This window comes from Cheilinus undulatus, linkage group 8 (assembly GCF_018320785.1).
Source record: "Cheilinus undulatus linkage group 8, ASM1832078v1, whole genome shotgun sequence".
In the NCBI taxonomy this organism is placed as follows: Eukaryota; Metazoa; Chordata; class Actinopteri; order Labriformes; family Labridae; genus Cheilinus; species Cheilinus undulatus.
The window spans coordinates 33,398,162-33,418,933 of record NC_054872.1 but is presented as its reverse complement, the minus strand read 5'-3'; the positions used below and the strand labels follow the sequence as shown (position 1 = coordinate 33,418,933).

Genomic DNA, 20,772 nt, shown 5'->3' with positions numbered 1-20,772 from the left:
AAAAACAAGCCTAAATGGAATGATCAGAGTTGTTGATGAACTACAAACAAAGCTTCAGAATTATTCCTATGATGTGGCTGCGTGTCAGGCTTGTTTTTAATGTGTTGCACTTATGATTTTTTAACTAGGCAGCTCAAAATAGATGTAAATGAATGGAGAGCTCGAATAAAGCATGGGCCGCCAGAGTAATGACACGTCCCCAGGGAGCCTACTGTTTTCGGGTGATTGTTCAAGAACTCCTGTGGGGGAGTGCATGCTAATAAGTAATAATGTTCTATCAAAGTGAAATGCTGCATTGAGTCTTTTGTCTTGTAGCTCCTACAGTACCACAGATTGCTCTCCAGCCTTCCCATCATCCTCTCTGATAGGGGATGAGCTTCCTTGGGCTGCACCTGTGTCTCATTACCGCCCGCTGATGGTTCAGTAACAGGCTCCTCTCCTCCTGCATTGTGATCTCACTCTTTTCCCCCCTTTAGCTACTGCCAACATACATTTACCTCCAACCACACGGCCTGCACTCCCCTCTTGCTCATCTCACTGCATGCCATTCACATGATCTCTGCATCTCGCTCTCTCTCCTGCCAGAGACATCTCAAGTGAGGTTTGGGGTTTGATGTAATGATTTTGTGCACTGGCTCATGCCTTCTATTTGTCAGGAAGGCCTTCAAGCCTTTCGTCTGGACACATCCATTCATTTGCCCTTTTGCCCTCCCAGTACTGCGTACCCTCTGGAATATGAGGTATGGCTATCAAAAAATGAGACTAATGCTGCAATACAATTCTTAGAACAAAACATTTTTCAGTGTCTTTCTCCTTCAGTATAATCCCCCTCTGCATCAACACACCGCTGCATTCACGTCGTCCACTGATCAAAGCAGTGCAGTCGGCCGTCTTCAGACAGCCGTCTCAGAACCTCGGTCGTTTTTTTCTTTACCTCTGACACAGACTCAAAACGTGTTCCTTTGTGCACAGATTTGATTTTAGGAAAAAGAAAAAGTCACACAGTGCTAGATCAGGTGAATATGGAGGGTGATAAAGTCCTGTGATTAGATTTTGGCCAGAAACTGCTTTACCAAGAGCACAGTGTGAGCTGATGTGTTTTTCTTTGTTGAAGAATAAAACCATTTTTCTACAACTGGGGTCCCTTTTTTCTAGAAGTTTTTTCTAGAAGTTTTTCCAGAACCTGTTTGTAGTAGTATTTATTCATCGTTGACCCTTCTTGAACCCAGTCCTCCAAAAATATACCCTTAATGTCATAGAAAACTATCAACATGGCCTTGAATTTGGTCTTGCTTTGTCGTGCTTTATTCATCCTTGGTGATGATGGTGTTTCCCAATGCATGGACTGCTGTTTAGACTCAGGACTGTATTGGAAGGGTAAAGTTTAATTGCATGTAATCACTTCTAAAAATGTGGGTTTCCTTCAGTTTGTTATATGAACAGACTTGGCTGCTGTTTTAATAAATTTAAACCAAAATTTCAAGTTAACCCTCCCACCCCACTGGATCGCTGACGATCCAAAGCATTGACAAATTCATTGTTTACAATATCTCAGGAACCATCAGACTGATCTCTATGGAGTAAATTGTGATCAAACCTTTTTGCTGATCTACAGACATTTATATCACTTCCAGGATATTTTTTAACCAGGAGCAAAGCTTGGTGTTTATTTAGAGCTTTGGTACTTCAAATCCACAATGTTAATTCCATGATAGTGACTCTTTATGTTTTTTTGCAATGAAAAACTTAGCAGTGTTGCTATCAGACCTCCATGTTGACACGGAAGGTAAAAGACTGCAGTTTCCAAAAGCAATGCTCCAATTTCTTCTTCAGTTGTTTTCTTGGCGGTAGCGACCAATCAGGGCCAGCAAAGATCAACAAGGGACAAGACAGTTATTTGCCAGTTTTTAAAGGTAAGATCCTCTATGACCCGAATATTGAAAAAAATGACATTTGCACTCCTAAAATGGGATTCAAGCACATTTGAATGTGAATTGGTTTTGTGGGAATAAATCACAATGATAGTTTCAGTTGTGTGTTGGTTAGCAAGTTGTGATTTTTTCTCCTGATTGACAAAACCTGTAGGAACTAAATGCAGATGTGAAAAGGCTTGTTAACTGCTGATCTGAGTGTGATTTGTATAAAGTTCTATGAAATTCAGTTTCTGCTTTTTTTCTTTTATTTGGTCTTTCTGGTCATATAACACACCTGAAATCCTTGCAGCACACAAATTCTGATAGTCCAGGTTGTCCTGAACACGAACCACGTGGTTTTATCCTCATAAGTGCAGTGTCATGATTTTATAGACCCACCTCGTATGTGTTCATGCGAGTCCAGTTCTACTATAATAAAAACAACCGGCTACAACTAACAATTATCTTCTGAATCATTTCATCTGTAAATGAAAGGACTCATTACTTGGCTCATAAATGTTGGATAATAGTGGTAAATGTAGTCATTTCTACAGGCCCGATACGTTTCTTTACATTTTTGCTATGTAAAATCCATAAAACTTAAAGCCGCTCAGATACCACAAAAGGCACACAAAAACAGCAAATCTTCACAACTGAGAGGCTGGAACTGGGAATTGTTTGTCATTTTTTGCCTGCAGTCAACAAATCAATTCAGCTCTACATGTTTCTTATTTACATTGTGTTTACTGATATGGCACAGACATTACACAGCTTAGTGCATGGCTGGCCTTGTAGAAAATAAAACAGACGAAGGCAAAAATGTGTGAGTGTTTACTGGTTCAACTTGTGATAACCATGCATGAAAAATGCAGGAGCAGAGTCTGATAGCACTTTAAGTTCCGTTCTTTCTGCAGTTTATTATCTCAGTCAGAGTGCTGCTGGGAGATTTCAAAGCTGTATGCACTAAAACATCTCAAGCTGCATGCTCACTCTGACCTGTGCTGGATATCATGATTTATGGCATAGAGAGCAGCTGTACCATCTCTAACTTCACTTCTGCTCTTGTGATACTGCATCATGAACTGTAGCAGAGTGCAAAGAACAGGCAAGCATGCACAAGCTTAAATATTCCTCTGTTAATTCTGTCAAAGCTGCTCCTTTTATTCTATCATTGCTTTCTAGGAAACATTTCCCTACAGTTCCTGAAGGATGAGTCTTTGAGAAATTAAGAAAAGGTGCTTAAACAGACAATAGTAATATGTATTAGAAATGTCACATGAAAATCTATTCAGGTTTAGTCCCAGGAATGAATTATTCACTCAATCTGTAATCAGATTGGCCTAACCATGATATCATAGCCTTTATCTGATTATTTTAAGGCCAATTAACCCCGATGTCAGCATTAAATGACTGAGTGAAAAAGCTCAAGTGCATTCATTATTCCTGACAAATGAATTCAATATGGATGGAAATTATACGAAGCCTAAAACCTACCACAGGGGGAAAAAGGAAAAAGACAGTCGAACATTAGCCCTGATGGCTTTGGTGATAACGCGCTCCGGGATTGTGATGGCTTCCCAAGATGAGCAGAGGGGAGTGAGTGGTTATAGGCATTTGAAGATCATGGACAGGCTCACTCCTACGCTGTGCATATTAATTCTTCTAATGCAGCTAAGCCCAGCTTGTCACACGTTGACACCGCATAATTATGTCATCTACGCGGGACGAGCTTTTTAAAAGGGCAGACGTGCAGAGCAGCAGAGTGCCTCCATCGATAAAAGTTGTATGTTCTGAAATGTCAATATACATCCTGAGAATGGTTTATTTTAGCTCATTAGGACCTTTGAGGGCACATTATGGAAATAATTTTAGATCTAAGAGCGCGCGCTATCAGAGCAGAATGTCTTAATAAAGCTGAAAAGCCCTTTTGAGAAGGACCTTTTAGCAATAACAAAACAGTCAATTCTTTAAGTAGCATCCTAACTGACAGGAGCGTCCATCAAACACCCAAATCCCCTCACCCGTGACCTCTTCCAATCCATCAATCCATCTCGACAGTACTCCCTCATCCCTCTCTATGTAAATAAACAACAGAAGAGAGGAGGGGGAGAGGGAAAGAGCAAAGGTGGGAGGGAGAGGAAACCAAAGTGGGATACTTAAACCTGGGGCCCAGGGATCATTCAAATAGCCCTTTAGTTTAGGACAGTTCCTAAATGAGTGAAAAGACTCATATTTATTTGAGTGTCCATCATGGTGAGGGCTGTTTGAATCCTCTAAATTATAAGGAAAGGAGCTTCATTGCTTCCTTATTATCTCATTAGCATAGGATACACTGGACCAAAGGAGAGAAGAAAAGATGACCTACAGTTCTGTGTGTCAACTTTAAGTGATGCCTCTCTCAGTCGTTCATTAAAAGAAGCAATCAACATGATTGTAATGTCATCTTAGGGAATCAATTTCAATTCAATTATACACTAAGTGTCATTAAAATTATCTTATGGTTTGTTTGGATAAATACAATTAACCCCAGTGCTTTAAGCAGGCCGGTATTCACCAGTATGCAGTACCGGCACTTCTCAATTTTGCCCCGTTGCGTACCAGGTCTTCTTCCAGTGTACCGGCACTTTCTCATCAGTTGCTATTACACTCTCCTGTCCTCACCACAGCTGAATGCTTTAATGGATGATCCATGACAGCATCTAAATAGATGCATTTTGTGACACACGGCGCTCTTCGCACTGTGTACTGTGACATTTTTATCTGTACACAAATCCAGGTGAACTCGTCTGCCACTGTTGGAGGGACAACATAATCTATTTCAAATGCTGAGTCTACTGTAGTGGGGAAACAGCATTTTTCTTATCTTGTTTAAGGAGCTTTATTTTTAATAGTACTTTATTCTTATGTAATTTTCCATTTCTATGTCGACAATGATCAACTTCCTGTTAATAAAAGTGACAGCGGGAAATTTGACGGGTTTTGTCAGATGTTTCTCATCTTAAAGAGACATTCATAAAAACTCCAATGAGCTGACAGATGCTGATATTGTAGTCCATTAATGGTAAAATGTAGTTTTATAGAGTAAAATCCATGTGACATCTGCTAAGTGTAAGAGAAACTGGATCCCCCCATGTGGTTCTCTTTTCCTGTCCTCTTATTCTCACCTTTCCTTGACCCTGTGGCATTTTTTTCATTGAGGTCAAGGAAAAGTGGAAAAGAGAGGATTTGAGAAGTAATTTTTGGCCTTTCAAACAGACTCAAGCAGGCTGAGTCAAGTGTAGAGAGGAAAAGGAAGAGCGAGGTATAGAAGGGAAAGAGGAGGAGTGCTGAAAATGAAGAGGGATTTGGGGGGGACAGACAGGAAAAGAACTAACAAAGGGCTAAGGTGATGATGGGGGAGTCAGGGGAAGGGAGAGTCATCTGTAAGGAATGACGGGGGGGATGAATTGGAGGGGAGGAAAGGAACTGACTGGCACAGGGATGACAGCAACATGAGCGGACACACGAGAAGAAGGGGTCATGTAGAGGAATGCAGAGGAGTAGGAGGAGGGAAACATCTATGGAGGACATCAATAATCTATGCCAGATAAAGGAGTTCTGTGTCTAGAGTAAAGAACAAAATGGAGCGAGCAACAGAGGGAGAAAAAAAGAGGGAGACAGAGAGATAAACAAATGAACAAGGAAAAGTTGGTAGGTGGAGCCTGAGGGACTTCTATTTAAAACCAGAACAATTGAGAATGCTTGTGTTAGTTTACACAAGCAGAGGAACTGCATCCTCTTCCTCACCTCACCCCCTCCGATCTTCCCGAGGCAATGTCTATTTAAATGTGTGCTTAAACGGTGAGTGCTACTGCTCTAATCACGGCTGGCATCAGAACACATTCCCCCTCTCCATCTCCCTCTATACCTTTCCCCCCCAGGAAGTAGTCTTCTTCTGTCGTTCAAACGCACAATCTGCACATACACACACCCGTGTACACACCCCCCCCATGACTGTGCCGTGCCAGAGAGAAATTCATGAATCACTGGTGCACGAATCACCCGCAAGCTTGTTGCAAGAGGAGAAAAGTGGGGAAGAGAGAGAAAAAGGACAGAGGTAAGCGGTTAAAGTGTTTCCTTTAAAAGCTTTTAAAAAAAAGGCAAAAAGAGGGTTCAGGAGATGGCTCCCAGCAACCTGAGGGAGTGTGCAAACACCCAGAGGGGCCTTGGTGACAAGTACTAGTCAGCAGAGAAGATAGCGTCTCTCTTGCTCTCAGCCGTCTCCTCTCTCTTATCCCCTCCCTACCGGCTCTTCCTAAAGAGGCCAAGATAGAAAGCCAGGAGAGCAAGCAGCCAAGTAACGAGCAAGTGTATGATACATGCAGGAAAAAAATGCATCGCAAACCAACTGGCAAATATCTGACTTTTCTGCACAGAAATACCCTGTGAGAAACATATCAAAGCCAAGAAAACCTGTAGGAAAAAAAAAAAAGCCATCGCAGAGAGCCATCCACGCAACAAAAAGAAAGCCCTCCATCAGCCTCCATTTGAAGAGATACAAGCTATCATCTCTTGTTACAGAGCCACTTTCCCTCTAGGGCCACCACTCAAAGGCAGCTCTGTCCATTGATACAGGTGTGGTGCACAGGGAGGAAAATAGCAGGGAGAGGGAGGACAATAGATGGCCTTTTCACTGGTCTCCCTCTGCTCACCTGGATTAGGGGGGAACAGTCTGGGGAGGACGGGAGAGAGAGGGAGGAGGGTCTCTAAGCCCGGGCTGAGAACAATAGTGTCTCTGTTCGTTTAACACCAAGTGCATCATTCTGTTGAGCAGCAGCCAGCTGACTGCTGGGACCAAAAAACAACATCTCAAGGTCGCTGCTGGTGAATGCTGAACTCTTATTTTACAAATGTTAATTATTCAGCTGGAAATGTGTCCTGACTGGGTTAATAAAGACTTTGAAACTGAAACAAAACACTGCTTGAAAACCAGAATGACATACACTTTTAGTGATGTACTTATAACAAAAACCTGAAAACAAATAAATATAAGTTATATTTAGGAGCTGCACCTTCAGCTTATTTAAAAAAACTAATCATTTACCTGTTTGCTAGATTAATTAAAATCTCACATTTGACATATCTGAAGCTGATGGTTAAATCTTCTTAAGTGCTTGTTAGAGATGCACCAGTTGTGAGAATCAGGGCAGATACCAATATTTAACAATACAGTTAAGCCAATGCCAATACCAGTGCTTTTTTCCATTATTTCCTTTAGTATAAGACTTGCAGAACGCAGACATTTTCCCACACACGTGACCATAAAATCAAACCACAGTTCAACAGGTCGTTGCTTCTGCACTGAAAAAAATCTTATTTGATACTGCAGATTGATAAATCAGATGGCAGCATCAAACTGATTGAACACAACAGCTAAACAGTGGGGACTGATGACTGTTCATAGAAAATTATAAACTATGGGGGATCAGTGTCATCACTGAGTTGACCATTACTGTAACTTCACTACTATGATTGAACAATATAGCAAATAACAAATTGCCAGAGGCACCATCGGGTGGGACGATGTATAGACACAACCCCAGCTGTGCTCTGGATGTCCTTGTATATTTCCAGGAGCATAAGAAAATAATATACTGAAACAAATAATAAAGTCCACATCTTTAGGGCACAGGAAGTGGTGAATGTGGCGAGTGAGCATGGCCTAGGGGACCTTCCAGGTGGGTAGCTGAGTTGCTGTGATCCCCAGGTTTTACTGTGGATGTGCCAGGGGCCTGCCGCACAACATGCGTGTGTGTCGACATACATCAAGCTTCAGAATCAGAATCATCAGAATCAGCTTATTTGACAATTGTGGTTCTGCAACAAGGAATTTGACCCCGCTTAGCTTTACTCTGTGCATAGATTTCAAGATGAGCAAGCTCTTGCAGGTATTATTTCTAATATATAGAAGTCTGCGTGCATTGATAGTGTGGTTCCAAGGTGTGTAAAAGGGTGCAAGGATGCAGACTAGACATGATCAGTTATAAAACATGCACGGATGTGGGCTGATATGATTTAAGATAGCTGATTATTGTGATGTGCATATGTGGTGAGGTATTTTACCAAAGTAAGCCTTTTTACAGCATTTGAGTTACAGTGAATAGATTAATTACTTGCCGTATTTGATAACAGTTAAAAGATAAAATTAGTATTAATATGGTAAATAGATCTATGTATTAGTGCAAATTTGCATATGAAGTGAGGCATTTAACCACAAAGAGGCTGCTTACGGCATTGACTTTCGAGAACAGGTGGACAGCGTATCTCATTTAATCAGACACTTTGCAAATGAACTCATTACTGTTATTTAAATGTCGACAACCATATTCACTGACGCTCAAAGTCACATTTAGCTGACCTGGCCAACCAGAGGGTCTAAGTGATGGTCAAACAAAAGCCCAGTGTGGAGATGCTGAGACACACACTGCAGTGCACAGCTGCAGCTGTAAACCAGTGGTTCTCAAACTGGAGTGCGGGGACTGGGGACAGGAGCTTGTATTTAGGTTTAAAAGTTTAAAATCCAGCATGCAGGAGTATAAATGGCAGTTAACATATGTTTAATCAGTGTGAGGGTTATGTGGGGGTCCTTGGAAAATTGTCTGCCCTGTAAGGGGTCCCTAGCCCCCAAAAGTTTGAGAACCCCTGCTGTAAACAACTGTGGGCACGTCCATGCAGCTAACAGGGCATATATTATGGGGCACCGGGGAGGGAGTGCTGCATGTAGTAGGAATCCACTCACCTAGGATCAGCCTCGTGTAATGGGGCGTCATGCCAGTAACCTATCTTTGATGGCAGCAGGACACACAAGACTCCTCATGCACAGTATTCAGGTCTCTGACTGCTAATGGTTATATCAAAAAGACTTTAATGAGGATTGCCAAAACTCACAGATTTGGATACATTGAACAACACAAAAGTGTCCGACTGACATGCTTTAGGTCCCATGACTAATATTGCATGTCCTGTAAAAAACATTTCATTCATCATTCAGTTTATTGTTGGAAAGCCAGTGCACTCACTGCTGCTTCCATTTTTGTTTTTTACTGGACAGAGGAAGTCATCCCTTGAACAAACTCTGTGTTTTTCTTTAGGTCAAAGGTAAAAAATTTCAGCAATGTGGGAGTCCTGACCCATCTCTGAAAAAGATGTGCATGCGATTCCACTGACTTTTTAGGCAGGGAGACTTTCACCTTTAAATTCCCTGCCCTGTGTTTTATTTTTTATTGGTAAAAAAGAAACAGAATTGAAGCATACGTCAAATAATTAAAGCTTTTATGCATGTTATGTTGGCCAGGCAATTACAAACTCTGGATTTATAACAACTTAGCGTGCAGGAATGATTATTCACTACTTTTACATCCCTTGTGACATAATCCCCCCCTAAAAAGTGAACATTAAGCATCACAAAGCCAATGTTCTGTTGTAATATTAAGTTGTTCACTTGGAATTAACTCTTCAAATTTAACCACCGCCTTTCAGCTTCAGTGTGAGATTCTAGTTAGATGAGTCAAGCTTTATTACTGGCCTAGTCATTCCCTGTGGGGGAGATGAGTGTGTGACAGCATGTAGCAGCAGGGGAGTGGACATTGTCAGCCTGATCCAGGCACTGCATGACAGGTTAGCTCTGCTGAAATGAAATAAAATCCTGCATCTGTTTCCATTTCTACCACCTTAGCTCACTCGCCTGTTCAACTTTTCTTCTGTCACTTCCCCTTTCCTGTCCTCTGCACAGTAATCAAGTGATTCAACCATCAAATCAGAGCAAACGTCCCCGAGAATTGAGAGCGTGCGTTGTGTATTTTCCGTGTGTTTGTGTGGTTGCTTAAGGGAGGCGGTGATGACGAGTGTCGTGGTGGCCGGGTGGGGGGGGTGAGACGACGGGAGAGGAGGGTGAGACAATCAGTGGGAGGGGGGTGGGATGGGTGAAACATTGTAAAAGTGTCACAGCAACTTAACCTTCAAAAAATGCCCACTAGGGTGGAGTGGGAGGAGGTGTTCTTGGCCATTAGATAGGAACGAGGGAGAGGAGGAAGAGTGTGTGAAAGAGGGAGAGAGCAAATGATTGATGCTCAGAAGAAAAAAGAAGCAGAAGACCTCGTTAGGGGAGGTAGGGTGGTGCAGATGCCTGCAATACAAATGTCTGTATAGAGGGTGGGGGGTTAAGGAGAGAAGAGAAGAGAAAGAAGGAGGGAGCAAATGAGAGGAGGAGAGGGAAAGTAGCACAGGCAGTTTGGACAGGCTTAAAGAGAAACCCTGACATAGGTAGAAGAGACAACTGGGGAATTGGACAGTGGGACAGAGAGAGAGCAGAAGAGAGCTAAAGGAGAGGAGGAGAAAGAGAGAGAGAGATTAAGGGGGAAAGAGAGAGTAAGAGGATAGAGGAAGGCAACAGACATTCCAATTACAGAAGCAGAGACGGGGGATTGATGACTAAGAATGGAGGGAATTAGAACAAAGAGCGGGACAGGAGGAGGAAAAGAAGGTACAGTAAGAGACAGCAGTTTACGGAGCAGATGGATCAATTATGCAGACCGAATTACAGGGAAGAAGGAAGTTGGAGCATTAGACAAGAGCGTAAACAGGGAAAGACAGAGAGGGCAGATAGAGAATGAATCAAGACGGAGTGGAAGAAAAGAGACTGAAGAGAGGAAGGGGGGGGCCAATGTCCGATTAGAGTGACAGGCAGTCATTTGACCGGTTGAAGGGGACAAATTGAGGGCCTGCTCTCCCGAAGGTGCCACACCAAGCAAACCCTTGGCACACCCTGTTGACAAAACACAGGCCTGATAACTGAAAAAACCTGCTGCTTCAGTTTGACCTTAATGTGCTGTTCGCTTCAGGGGAGGATTTAAATGCTCCTGCCATTTCGAGGCTCTGGGGACCAATGATGGCTGTGCTGCTTGCTTATCAGCAAAGCGTGGCGGCACGTTTTTAAACCAACAAGTGACACAATAGCAGGCGCTAATATCAGCGTTCCAGGATCACTACAGCACTGCTTGTGTAGGAAACAAAAGAACAACCGCTGCATGCTTTCATGAAAAACAAACCTGTTGTTCACAATCTCCTGTTTCTCTTTTATCTCTAACTGCTGAGATTGTGTAAGAATACTACATTTTACAGTATGTAATTTCACATCATTCCTTTGATGACTCTGCAGGGATCAGCAGAAAAGCTGGCAGAATTGGAAGCAATTGGTTTGCAGAAGGTTTTGGGGAGGATCTTGACTTCGTATCCAGCTCCCGGAGCCCTGACAAGACCCTGTCACAGAAAATTCAATTTCCCCCTGTAGCCTGCGTGTACATCGCCTCTGATAAGTGCGAATTTGACACGACCTTGTCAAAGTCAGATGTGATGAAGATGCAGCACCTCCGGCTGCAGGAGCAGAGGTGTGCAGATAGGTAAGAAAATTGTCAAAATAAGTATAATATTGCTGGTTACACATGTGATTTGAAGGAAATAAAACGTGCAAATAGAGAGAAGGTAGAGGTAGAAAAAGGGCAAACCAAGCTCAATGCTTTACAAACTGGGGGGCAGAGAGGACACGGCTAGGGATTAGAAGATGAGGAGGAGGAGGGGAGAGAGATGTTTCATGGTGCTGTCACACAGACAGAGTGAGCTCTAAATGTTTTCAATATCACATAAGGGCACTGCATCATCCAACATTCAATACTGGATCAATAACGCAAACCACCTTCCACCTCACAAACTACATTTAGACACATTAAGGTGACTGCTAATGAGCTGCCATGTGCGTGTCAGTGTGTGTGTGCGTGTTTATATATATGGAGGGACACGCTGAGGAGGACACAGTCAAGGGCCTCAGTGCTGAGTTGCACAGAGATATGCTGAGTGCACGGTGGGGAGGATTTCAGAAATAAAAGATAGTGACAAAGACAGAAGAAGGAGAAGAAAAACGACAGGCAGGGGGTACAGGTCAGGTAACAATAAAACAAAGAGAAAGGTTAGTGCACAATAGAAAGCTCCACAGCAATTATATCTGACTCTTAAGCTTAAAAAGAAGAAGGAAGAACGGGGGATGCGACTAAATTACAAATGAGCTGATAATTCTTGGCCTCCCTGGTTCACTCCCTCACAGAGATGTTTTGATATCCTCCTTCATAACCGCTGCCAAGATGCTGCGCTGTGGAATTCGAAAATGTCGACATCCTCAGCCCCCACTCGGTGCTCTGCTGCTTCTCCTCTGCTGCTCCTCCTCTGTGATTTCTACAACAGCATGGGGTCACAGAGACACCCATCTCCCCAGTCTGGTTAATTAACAGGATTTTATTTTAAAGAGTTTGGCCGCCTTTCAATGGATCTTCAATCAGAATTACCGCTCATTCTGCACATAGGCGTAGCTGGAATGGCTTTGACCTGCATCTCCCAGAATTTCATCTGGGGTGTGTTAAGACGGAGGGAAACACAGATTTGGCAAGAGGTATCTTGACTAATGGTGTGGAAATGAGTGTGTGTGACTGAAAAACAAAGTAAGCCACATGCCTTGTAGCATTTCTACACAAGATAAGCTGCTGGCATGCTGCTCCTACAAATAGTGGTGTCTTAAAACTCTCCATTATGTAGAAACACGTGGGTGGTTCGAGTACATTATGGAATGGTCTCTTGCAGTGAACTCGTGGCAGCGTATGAGCTAATGCACGCTGATTTGAAGGAGAGATATCAGTTTAAAAAAGAAACACCTCTGCCAAGACTAACACAGACCCAAGCACAGATTTGTTTTTAGAAACCCCTCAGCTGCACCTTTTCATAAGAATGACACTTGGCATTCCTTCTAAGACGAGGATTTCTGCTAATTTTCTTTTGGATCAGAGGGGTACGACTCCAGCTGTCTGGCAACCCTGGGAGCCAAACACAAGCATCCCTGTGGGGAGGGGGGGCCCTCAGTGTGACCCCAACACAGACAGGATACAATCTACCCAACAAGAACACAAGCAGAGGGTGACAGGGAGGACTGCCAAATTGGAGCCTCTTGGTTTTGGCTCCGTTCTTGCAGGAAATCAACAATTATCAAGCACAAGTTGTAAGAGAAGCACCCTCAAAACAGTACGATTAATAAGCAGGGAGTGTAAAAAAAAAAAAAAAAAAAAAAGGAAAGTCCTAGGTAGAGCTGCACCAATCTGATCCTGGTATGCCAGTCTGATGCAGGCTGATAGCGGGGTGTTGTGACAATTTGCCAATACAGATCAAATCTTTCATAATACATGCACAATGCATGTGTTGCGTCGCTGCTTTCAGATCTACAGTAAGTCGATATAAAGTATGGAGGAAGTTAACAACAAAGGCTAATCAGTCTGGAGATGCTGCACTCTTGTTGTGCCAACAACTTCCAAAAGTACAAGCAAATAATGCAAAGCTCAAGTTTCAAGGGGATGTGGTTCAACCATGAGTTTAAACAAATGAAGTAGGCAGACAAACAAAACATAGCACAGCAGTTAACTTTGTTGGCTGTGTTGAAAATACGGGGAAAACTTGCAGTTACGGATTTACGCAACAAAACACTTGGAATCAGATAGTCAGCATGTAAATATTCCTCAGATGCTCTCTGACACACCTCACAAGATTGTGTGAGAGAATTTATCAGCTGAGTAAACGGGTGTAGAGCAATAAGCTTCGTTGTAAATACCTAAAGCTGTGATGTCACAGCACAGAGGAATGCAACAGACTTAAAATGTACATGGATCACAAAGCATTGCATAAATTTCAACTACCATCAAGGAAATGCTTTCAGTATTCCTAAATGACTTTTTGAGTGACATGAAAAGTCACGGACAATAAAGGAGTCGCAGCTTCAGGTGCTGTGCACATACCGCACAGCTCAATGAGGGTTCAGGGATTACACTAGAGTTTAAAGTAGGCCTGCACAATCATTTGACTTTAAATCATGATGACAATTTTGACCTTTCATGGTAGGAGAAACACAACTGTTGGCTATTACATACCTTATATCTTTACCTGCATGCTCCACAACTCTATATGCCATGTGTTGAAATAATTTTTTGAAAGTCATGAATAAAATTTAATTTGATATTACATCATGTTTTGTGAATATGTTCTCATATCAGTGTGTTTGCACTCTTCAACCCGCTCATATAGCCTCACCTCATTTCTGTTCCCTGCACACACATGCAAACATCAGCACCTTACTCACTCTTGTCATTGCTTCCCTTTTTCTCTTGAACTATTACTGACTCAGTCATTAAATTCCTCAAAGCATTTTAGTTTATCATTTAGTTTAAACAACACAAATCAGGTTCAAACAGCTCCATGTGTAATCCCGTTATGACGGGTGATTCACATGGCGTCAGAGATTTGTTTCTTTTCTTCGGCTGTATTCAAGAACCAGAAGTTTATTTCTTTCTTAAAAATACAAGCAATTCCCCAGACTAGGGGTGTGTATTGGCATTAACATTCACTTTTTACGTAGGCTACTTTTGTTTTTGCATTGTGTGTCCAAAAGCGGAACAGTTTCTGTATTTAGAGGCCGCTGCTGTCATATTTGACCAATGTTAGAAGCAGGCATGGGCCACAATGCCACAGCAGAAATTGTATCCCAGTCTAGCCTTCGCAATAGGTAAGCAGCAGGATATGAGTTAGTTTATCAGAAGAACAATAAGCTATGGAGACAACATCCCTTTAAAAGAAAAATCCAGATTAAAAAATGTGATTTAATTATTGATCAAAACAATTCAAAACAATCGTGAGAATCATTTTGGAAAAAACTGTGCAGCCTTCAAACTGTTATTTTTTTTAAGGTAGGGAAATCTGGGGCCTAATGGTAAGGTTGCGCTTTATGTATACAGGCAGCCTGGGTCCAAGTCCACCCAGTGGCTTTTTCACTGCATGTTATCCTCTACTCTCTCATCCCTGTCCAGCTCTATCCACTGTCCTAGCTCTCTCCCTTATAAAAGCAAAAAAGCCCCAAAGTAAGTCTTTAAAAAAGTCAGGAAACCTGAGATGATGACACACTCATCTCAGTTGGGAGAACAGGCTGTTGATATAACATAAGTATCAGATTGGATTGGTAGATGCCCAGAGCCCAGGTATTAGATCGATACTGGAGCTATAAAATCTGGACTGGTACATCGCTATTCTTCAGATGTGACTCTGCAACAAGACAGAAGGATTGGAAACAAATGGACATGTGCACTTTTATATTAAAATTTGTATCACTTCCTTGTTATTGCAATGTCATCTGACTTCTGGGAAAGCTCTGGGATTTTTTCTCTTACTCACAACCAGCTGTATGATGACAAGCACATGGGTGTGTACTTGTGTTTGTGCTCATATGTTTGTGGTCCAATACTGCAGCCTGAAACACAATAAGATGAACTTACTCATCGACCTCCCTCTATTGCGCTCCGGTCTTCCTGTCGGATAGTATTTGCTAAATCAACAATAAAGCTGATTGATGCCGTTTGCGTTGATTGGTAATGAAAAGTCCACAAAAGCACGAGAGGAAATCATTCTTTAATTTCTGTGCATCTAAATCCCTGTAAGAGAGGATGTGATTTTTTTTATCAATCAGACTGGCGCTGGCATAAAAAGGTTTGGAAATTGGAGGAATTTCCTGCAAAGTTGCTTCAATAGCTCTGTTAAAGAGCCTTCATTTCATCCCTTCATCCTTGGTTTATCATTTAATAAGAGCTACTTTGTATCAAGGCACCTATTTAATATCACTACTTTCTTTTTAAGTAGCATACCTAGTAAGATAATAAAGCTGTAGAAATCATTAAGCTCATTTAGTGAGCCAAATATTTCCTTTAGCTTCTCAACAATCTTGTTTCCTAAAATAAATGGAGCCACTTCTGCTTTAAAGTGTCCATGAAGAAACACACCCTGGCTTGGTATCACTATCACATCTCCATTAAGCTGTAAATTCAAGCACACTTTTATGTCTGAATCAACGATCTCTTAATGGTGATTATAAGGGGGAGGATGGGGTTACTGATGTGTCATTTAAACAGGAAGGCTGCTCAGTAGGTTTGTGAGAGTGATTGTACAGGCAGCGATATGCCACGACCAGAATGAGGCTTTCTTACACACATATAGGCACGAACACCTGACCTTTTCAAAATCCTCCTGACATTTACAGGGCCGGTGTGAAGGGGCGAGGACGGCTCATTTACATAATGACAGGACCTAACTGCGACAGCCATTAACACCAAACCAAACCAAGACCAAAGCCCTGCATCGCACTGGGACTAATGAGATACTAAGGACTTACTTCTTCTTTTATTAGGCTGGAAAAAAACCATCTCAAGCCATGATGATCCATCAGCTATTCCTCTTAATAGACAGAGCGTAATGCTTGTTCTCAGTTGTAGTGTTTAATGTTTCCAGGCTTGGCAGGACTGAGGAGTTCACACACAATCTCTCTGTGTAGAGGGGAAAAGTTGGAGCTAATAGTTGGAGTTATTGCACGAGAACGTCTGCCAAAAGAAACATAACTTCATCAGGGTTATAGACAGTTTTAGTGTATGTGTGTTTGTAGGAGGGCAGGGAGAAGATGCTGTAAATTTTCATGAACTATAATGACTGTTAAGATTATGTGGATGAAAACCACTAAGTCTTTGAGACCAACCAGAAACCCCACAGCAATAGTGACGGAGCATTTTGAGGTCACATGCCGTTTATTTTCCTGTCTGTCTGCATGTTGTTCCTGTCATAAACTGCATGGCCTTCAGTCTAAAGAGGGGTGGGGAGATGGAGGGGGAGGTAAGAAGGCCGTCTGAATAAACCATAGAGCACCATCACTCAACTAAAAGCATTAAACAGGGAAGGATAATCCGAAAATAAAAATGAGACGATAACAAGGCCCCTGTATGCACGGAGAGGGGGAGAGAGGGAGGGATGGCGGGAGTGAGGATGGGTTCAAGTGGCGGGTGGGAAAAAGGGGAGGTGGGGGCACTGTCTGTCTTAATCTCTGTCCGTTCAGGTTTTCCAGCCGATCCCGAAATTCGACTTTGGAAAAAAAAAAGCCACCTGTTTCCTCGAAAACCCTTGGAGAGCCATCAGGAGTAGACTTTGCATCTGAATGAGCTTTGCTGGAGGCTTTCAGGTACACTAAGACAAACACTGGATTGTTTGTGCGCAGAGAAGGAAGCGCCCTCCTCCCCCGGCCCTGACCCTGCATGCACAACAGTTTCTCAGGCAGCCAGCCAGCCAGCCACCCCCTGCACGCATGCAGCTTACTCAGCCAGAAAGACAATGCTGCCATAGCCTCATACTACACCCCCCACCATCCAAACTCCCCCTTCACATAAGCCCAGCCCTCTCCCCAATAAAAACATCTCCATGGTAATGGGCCAAGCCTTTCTGACCCACATCCACAGCCCCTCACAACCTTGATTTTGGGGGTGGGGGTGGTATTATAGTGTAATTTCAGAGCTTAAAGTGGGACCCCCACCTGTCAGCTTCTATTAAGTTTCATATATATGACTAACTAAAGGAGCCTTCCTTGATTGAAAACCACCAAACTTAATATAGTATTTTTGAGCTAAGCCACAGTAAACTACAAACTTTGCAGAAAAATAAATGTCTTCTCCCACTCGAAGATGCAGGGTGAAAGGTGGAGGTACAAGTGGTTGCTGTCAACACTTGAGAGGAAATGGAAATAGCTACCCAAAAATTCAAAAGTAGACCAAAGTAAAGTATCAGCTCTTGCAGTAACAGAATTTAAGCAGCAAAGCTAAACTACTACCCAAAAGGAGGTCAGGGGTTCACTTTGAAAAAATGACTTAAATGAAAGAAAACTAAAAGCTATGTTTTTCTTGCGCTGCCTTTGTGTGTTTTCTCACTCATAAATATGTAAAACCTTTTGTTTTGTTTTCCCCCACTTTTCTCCATCTCTTAAAAGCACTTCATGTTGTGTAAAATGTAATCGGACAAAAAAAAAAAGGTCCAGTGCATGAATAAGTCAGAAACAGGAGCTTCTTGTGAGATGTGATTAAAAAACCACAATCATGTGCATTACTGTACTCTACTGCACATATACACTGTTTCTATTCCAGCATGTTAGATGGATTCTAGTCCTACATTCTTGCCCCAATTACAGCACAAAACAAATAGCTGGCCTAGCGAGAAAGCAGAGAATATGTTGAACTGGTTTCATGCCACACACATTCATATGGTAATGGGTTAACCGCATGCCAGGAATGTTTTCTCTCTCTCATTTTTTAAAACCTACTCACTGTGGCAGTGGTACCTGTAGGCCAACTAAGCTGAAGTGGACTGGAAAACACCTGAATAATTAACCCACAGAGGTTGCTATAGAGGCAGTAGCTGGCCTGTTTTCCTGTTTAAAGCAACAGAAACTAACTCACAATAGATAGGGAGTGGTTCTGGAAACGACAAATGGCATTTAAAAGTAAGCTGCATGAGTTTAAAAGGTTTATCGCCAAGGCAAATGATTAAGTTTCGGTAACCCCCCCACTGTTACACACACTATGTACATTAGGAGCTCTTTCCAGATCCATTTTTCTCTACTGAACTGTAACTAATAGAGGGCGAAGTGCGGGCAGAGGGAAGAAAAGGAGACCGTGAGTAGACGAAGGGTGGCTTCAGGGGAAAAGGACAAACTGGAACAACGACTCAGTTTAAAGAGGACAAGAGAACACCACTGGAGAGGCACCTGCGACAACACACCTTTATCACGGAGCCACACCTTAGAAAACTAAACATGGCGTGAGTCACCGACCGAAACTCGGGTCAAAGAGCTTTACAGATGGCTCATAAAACAAACCACGCAAAGAACGAGGAAAACAAAATTCTCTTTTGTTCACACAGTTTTGTTTCAACTGAGAAAATAATAGGAAATGTCGAGGCTTTACGCTGAAAACCTCGTCAGTAGGCTACAAGGATGAAGGAAATCACCTGCCTCCTGTCACCGCCCTGACAGGTGGTAGTCAGGTTTAAATTTATCTCCTCTTCAATTATTAAAGCGAGGAGAAGATATGAAAGGCAGCAGGGCTGCCGACAAGGGGCTGGACATTATTAAGTTTTCATAAGAGGTCATTTCTTACCGTGTTGAAGAAGTATCGACGCCACCAAACAGAGCAGTCCGGTCATTTTTGAGCAGTCATGCCAATTTCGGGCGTCATGTCTCGCCATGGTTGATTACGGTCCTCTCTATGAAAACGAGCGCTCTCTCCGAAATGCACGTAAAACAGTAGCCTTCGTTCAGTTTCTAGGTAAAATTTCACTCACTGAAGGTAAATTAAAAACTTGTTTGGCTTCAGGACAGAGCAGGAGGTCCGATAGAGATTCTTGCTGGTGTCCCTCACTGCACCTTTAAGACAGTAGTGTGCTAAATTAAAGATAAAATTCTCGTGAATTAATCCTGGCAGCGCACAGGTGAATATTTCCCCCAGCTGGTGCTGTGTGGATGTAATGAAGTGCTGCCGCGCTCGCTGAGCTCCAACTAGTTCCGCTGAATGTGAGTGAGCGCGCGGCGGTCCGACTGAGTGGGAATGACTGGATGATGTCATCAGGATGAGAGGCGTCACAACTCCGTCCCTCCAAAAAAAAAAAAAAAAAAAAAAAAATTCCCACAAGGACCAGGGACGTCGGGGGGGGAGACAACTTGTTGAAATCGCCAAAATCAGATTTTCAAAGGAAAGCGTAACTTGCGCGACTCCTTTGAAGATAATCGCGCGCGCGGCAGGTTGAATGGAATAAACGACAGATGCGAAAGCAGGACTCTTATCCTAGAACATCCCTATTTAGACCTATTTGTTTGACTTGAAAGACCTAGAGTTCTCACTTTCACGTATCAGTGACTCAATTAACAGACAGTTATGGGGATTTATACATAAAAAAACAGGTATTCAATAGCAGAAATATAAAAGTTTCAACGTAGTTTATCTTACTTAGACAGTTCTTGATATTGTGGAGGGATACACGCGGAAGCAGATGATTCTTCCGCCCTCTGCTGTTTGCTCCTGCACGCGCAGCTGAGATTAGCTCATACAAACCCCAGCACAGCAGATGCCAAAATCAATAAACATTCATTAATGAACGGCAAATTACAAATCTAGTGGCAGTCAGCAAAATCAAATCAAGAGGAAACAGCTTGTTGTGTATCTATTTGCAGACTCCAGCAGCCTCTTTGTTGATGAGTTATGTTTTTCTTCCTTCCACAGAATAACTTCCAATTCATTTTGCCTTATTTTTCCTCTGGAGCAGGATGCACAGTAGCATAGCGAAGGCATTATCTGGTTTAGGTCTAATCCCTATGCCCAAGTGTTTTACAGCCAATGTAATTACATCTTCATAAGTCCCACAGTTTAAATCGTTCTGCTCTCAGTTCCTCCTGTTCTCCTGCATTTTCAAGTCCCCCTCGGGTGTCCCTGCATCTAAAACTATTCCTCTGAGAGGATGGTGATAATAATCAGAGGTTAAACGATGTTCTGCCAGTAAGAAAAAAAAAACAAACAGTAGGAAAATGCTTCTCTGTTGGAGGTTTATGTCTTCAAAGGGACAGGATTTCTTCATTTTCTCTCCTCTCATTTCCCACTTTAAATCCAGTCTTTGAGAGCATCTGCCATGCAAACAAAGCAGCTATGGGTTTGCAATGCCAGTGGTATTTTGCATTGCCATACTCTAATTTGCAGCCGTCTTTTGGCCCTGTGAAGCTGAATGTTTAAGCTCCTGCACTGTTGCAGAAGTAGTGTGCAGGGACCATCCACACACAACCATTTCTGCCACTAAATTGCATGCATTCATGGCAGAATAGGGAGCTTTAAAGAATGTGGCCACCAAATGGAGGATTTCATTCCTTTTCCTTCCCCACACTCATCCATTT

The 20,772-nt window shown here is 42.5% G+C and overlaps 1 protein-coding gene across 3 annotated transcripts in view; it reads right to left on the bottom strand.

Moving 5' to 3' along the window:
• The window catches only part of si:ch73-22o12.1 (nectin-2), a 130,180-nt gene extending 110,753 nt beyond the window's left edge, over window positions 1–19,427 (bottom strand). For all 3 annotated transcript variants that reach the window (XM_041793567.1, XM_041793568.1, XM_041793566.1), the window contains exon 1: window positions 18,992–19,427. In XM_041793567.1, coding sequence (XP_041649501.1) covers window positions 18,992–19,079 — 88 coding nt within the window. In that variant the 5' untranslated portion in view covers window positions 19,080–19,427. The remainder of the gene's footprint in view (window positions 1–18,991) is intronic.
• Window positions 19,428–20,772: the final 1,345 nt, after the last annotated feature.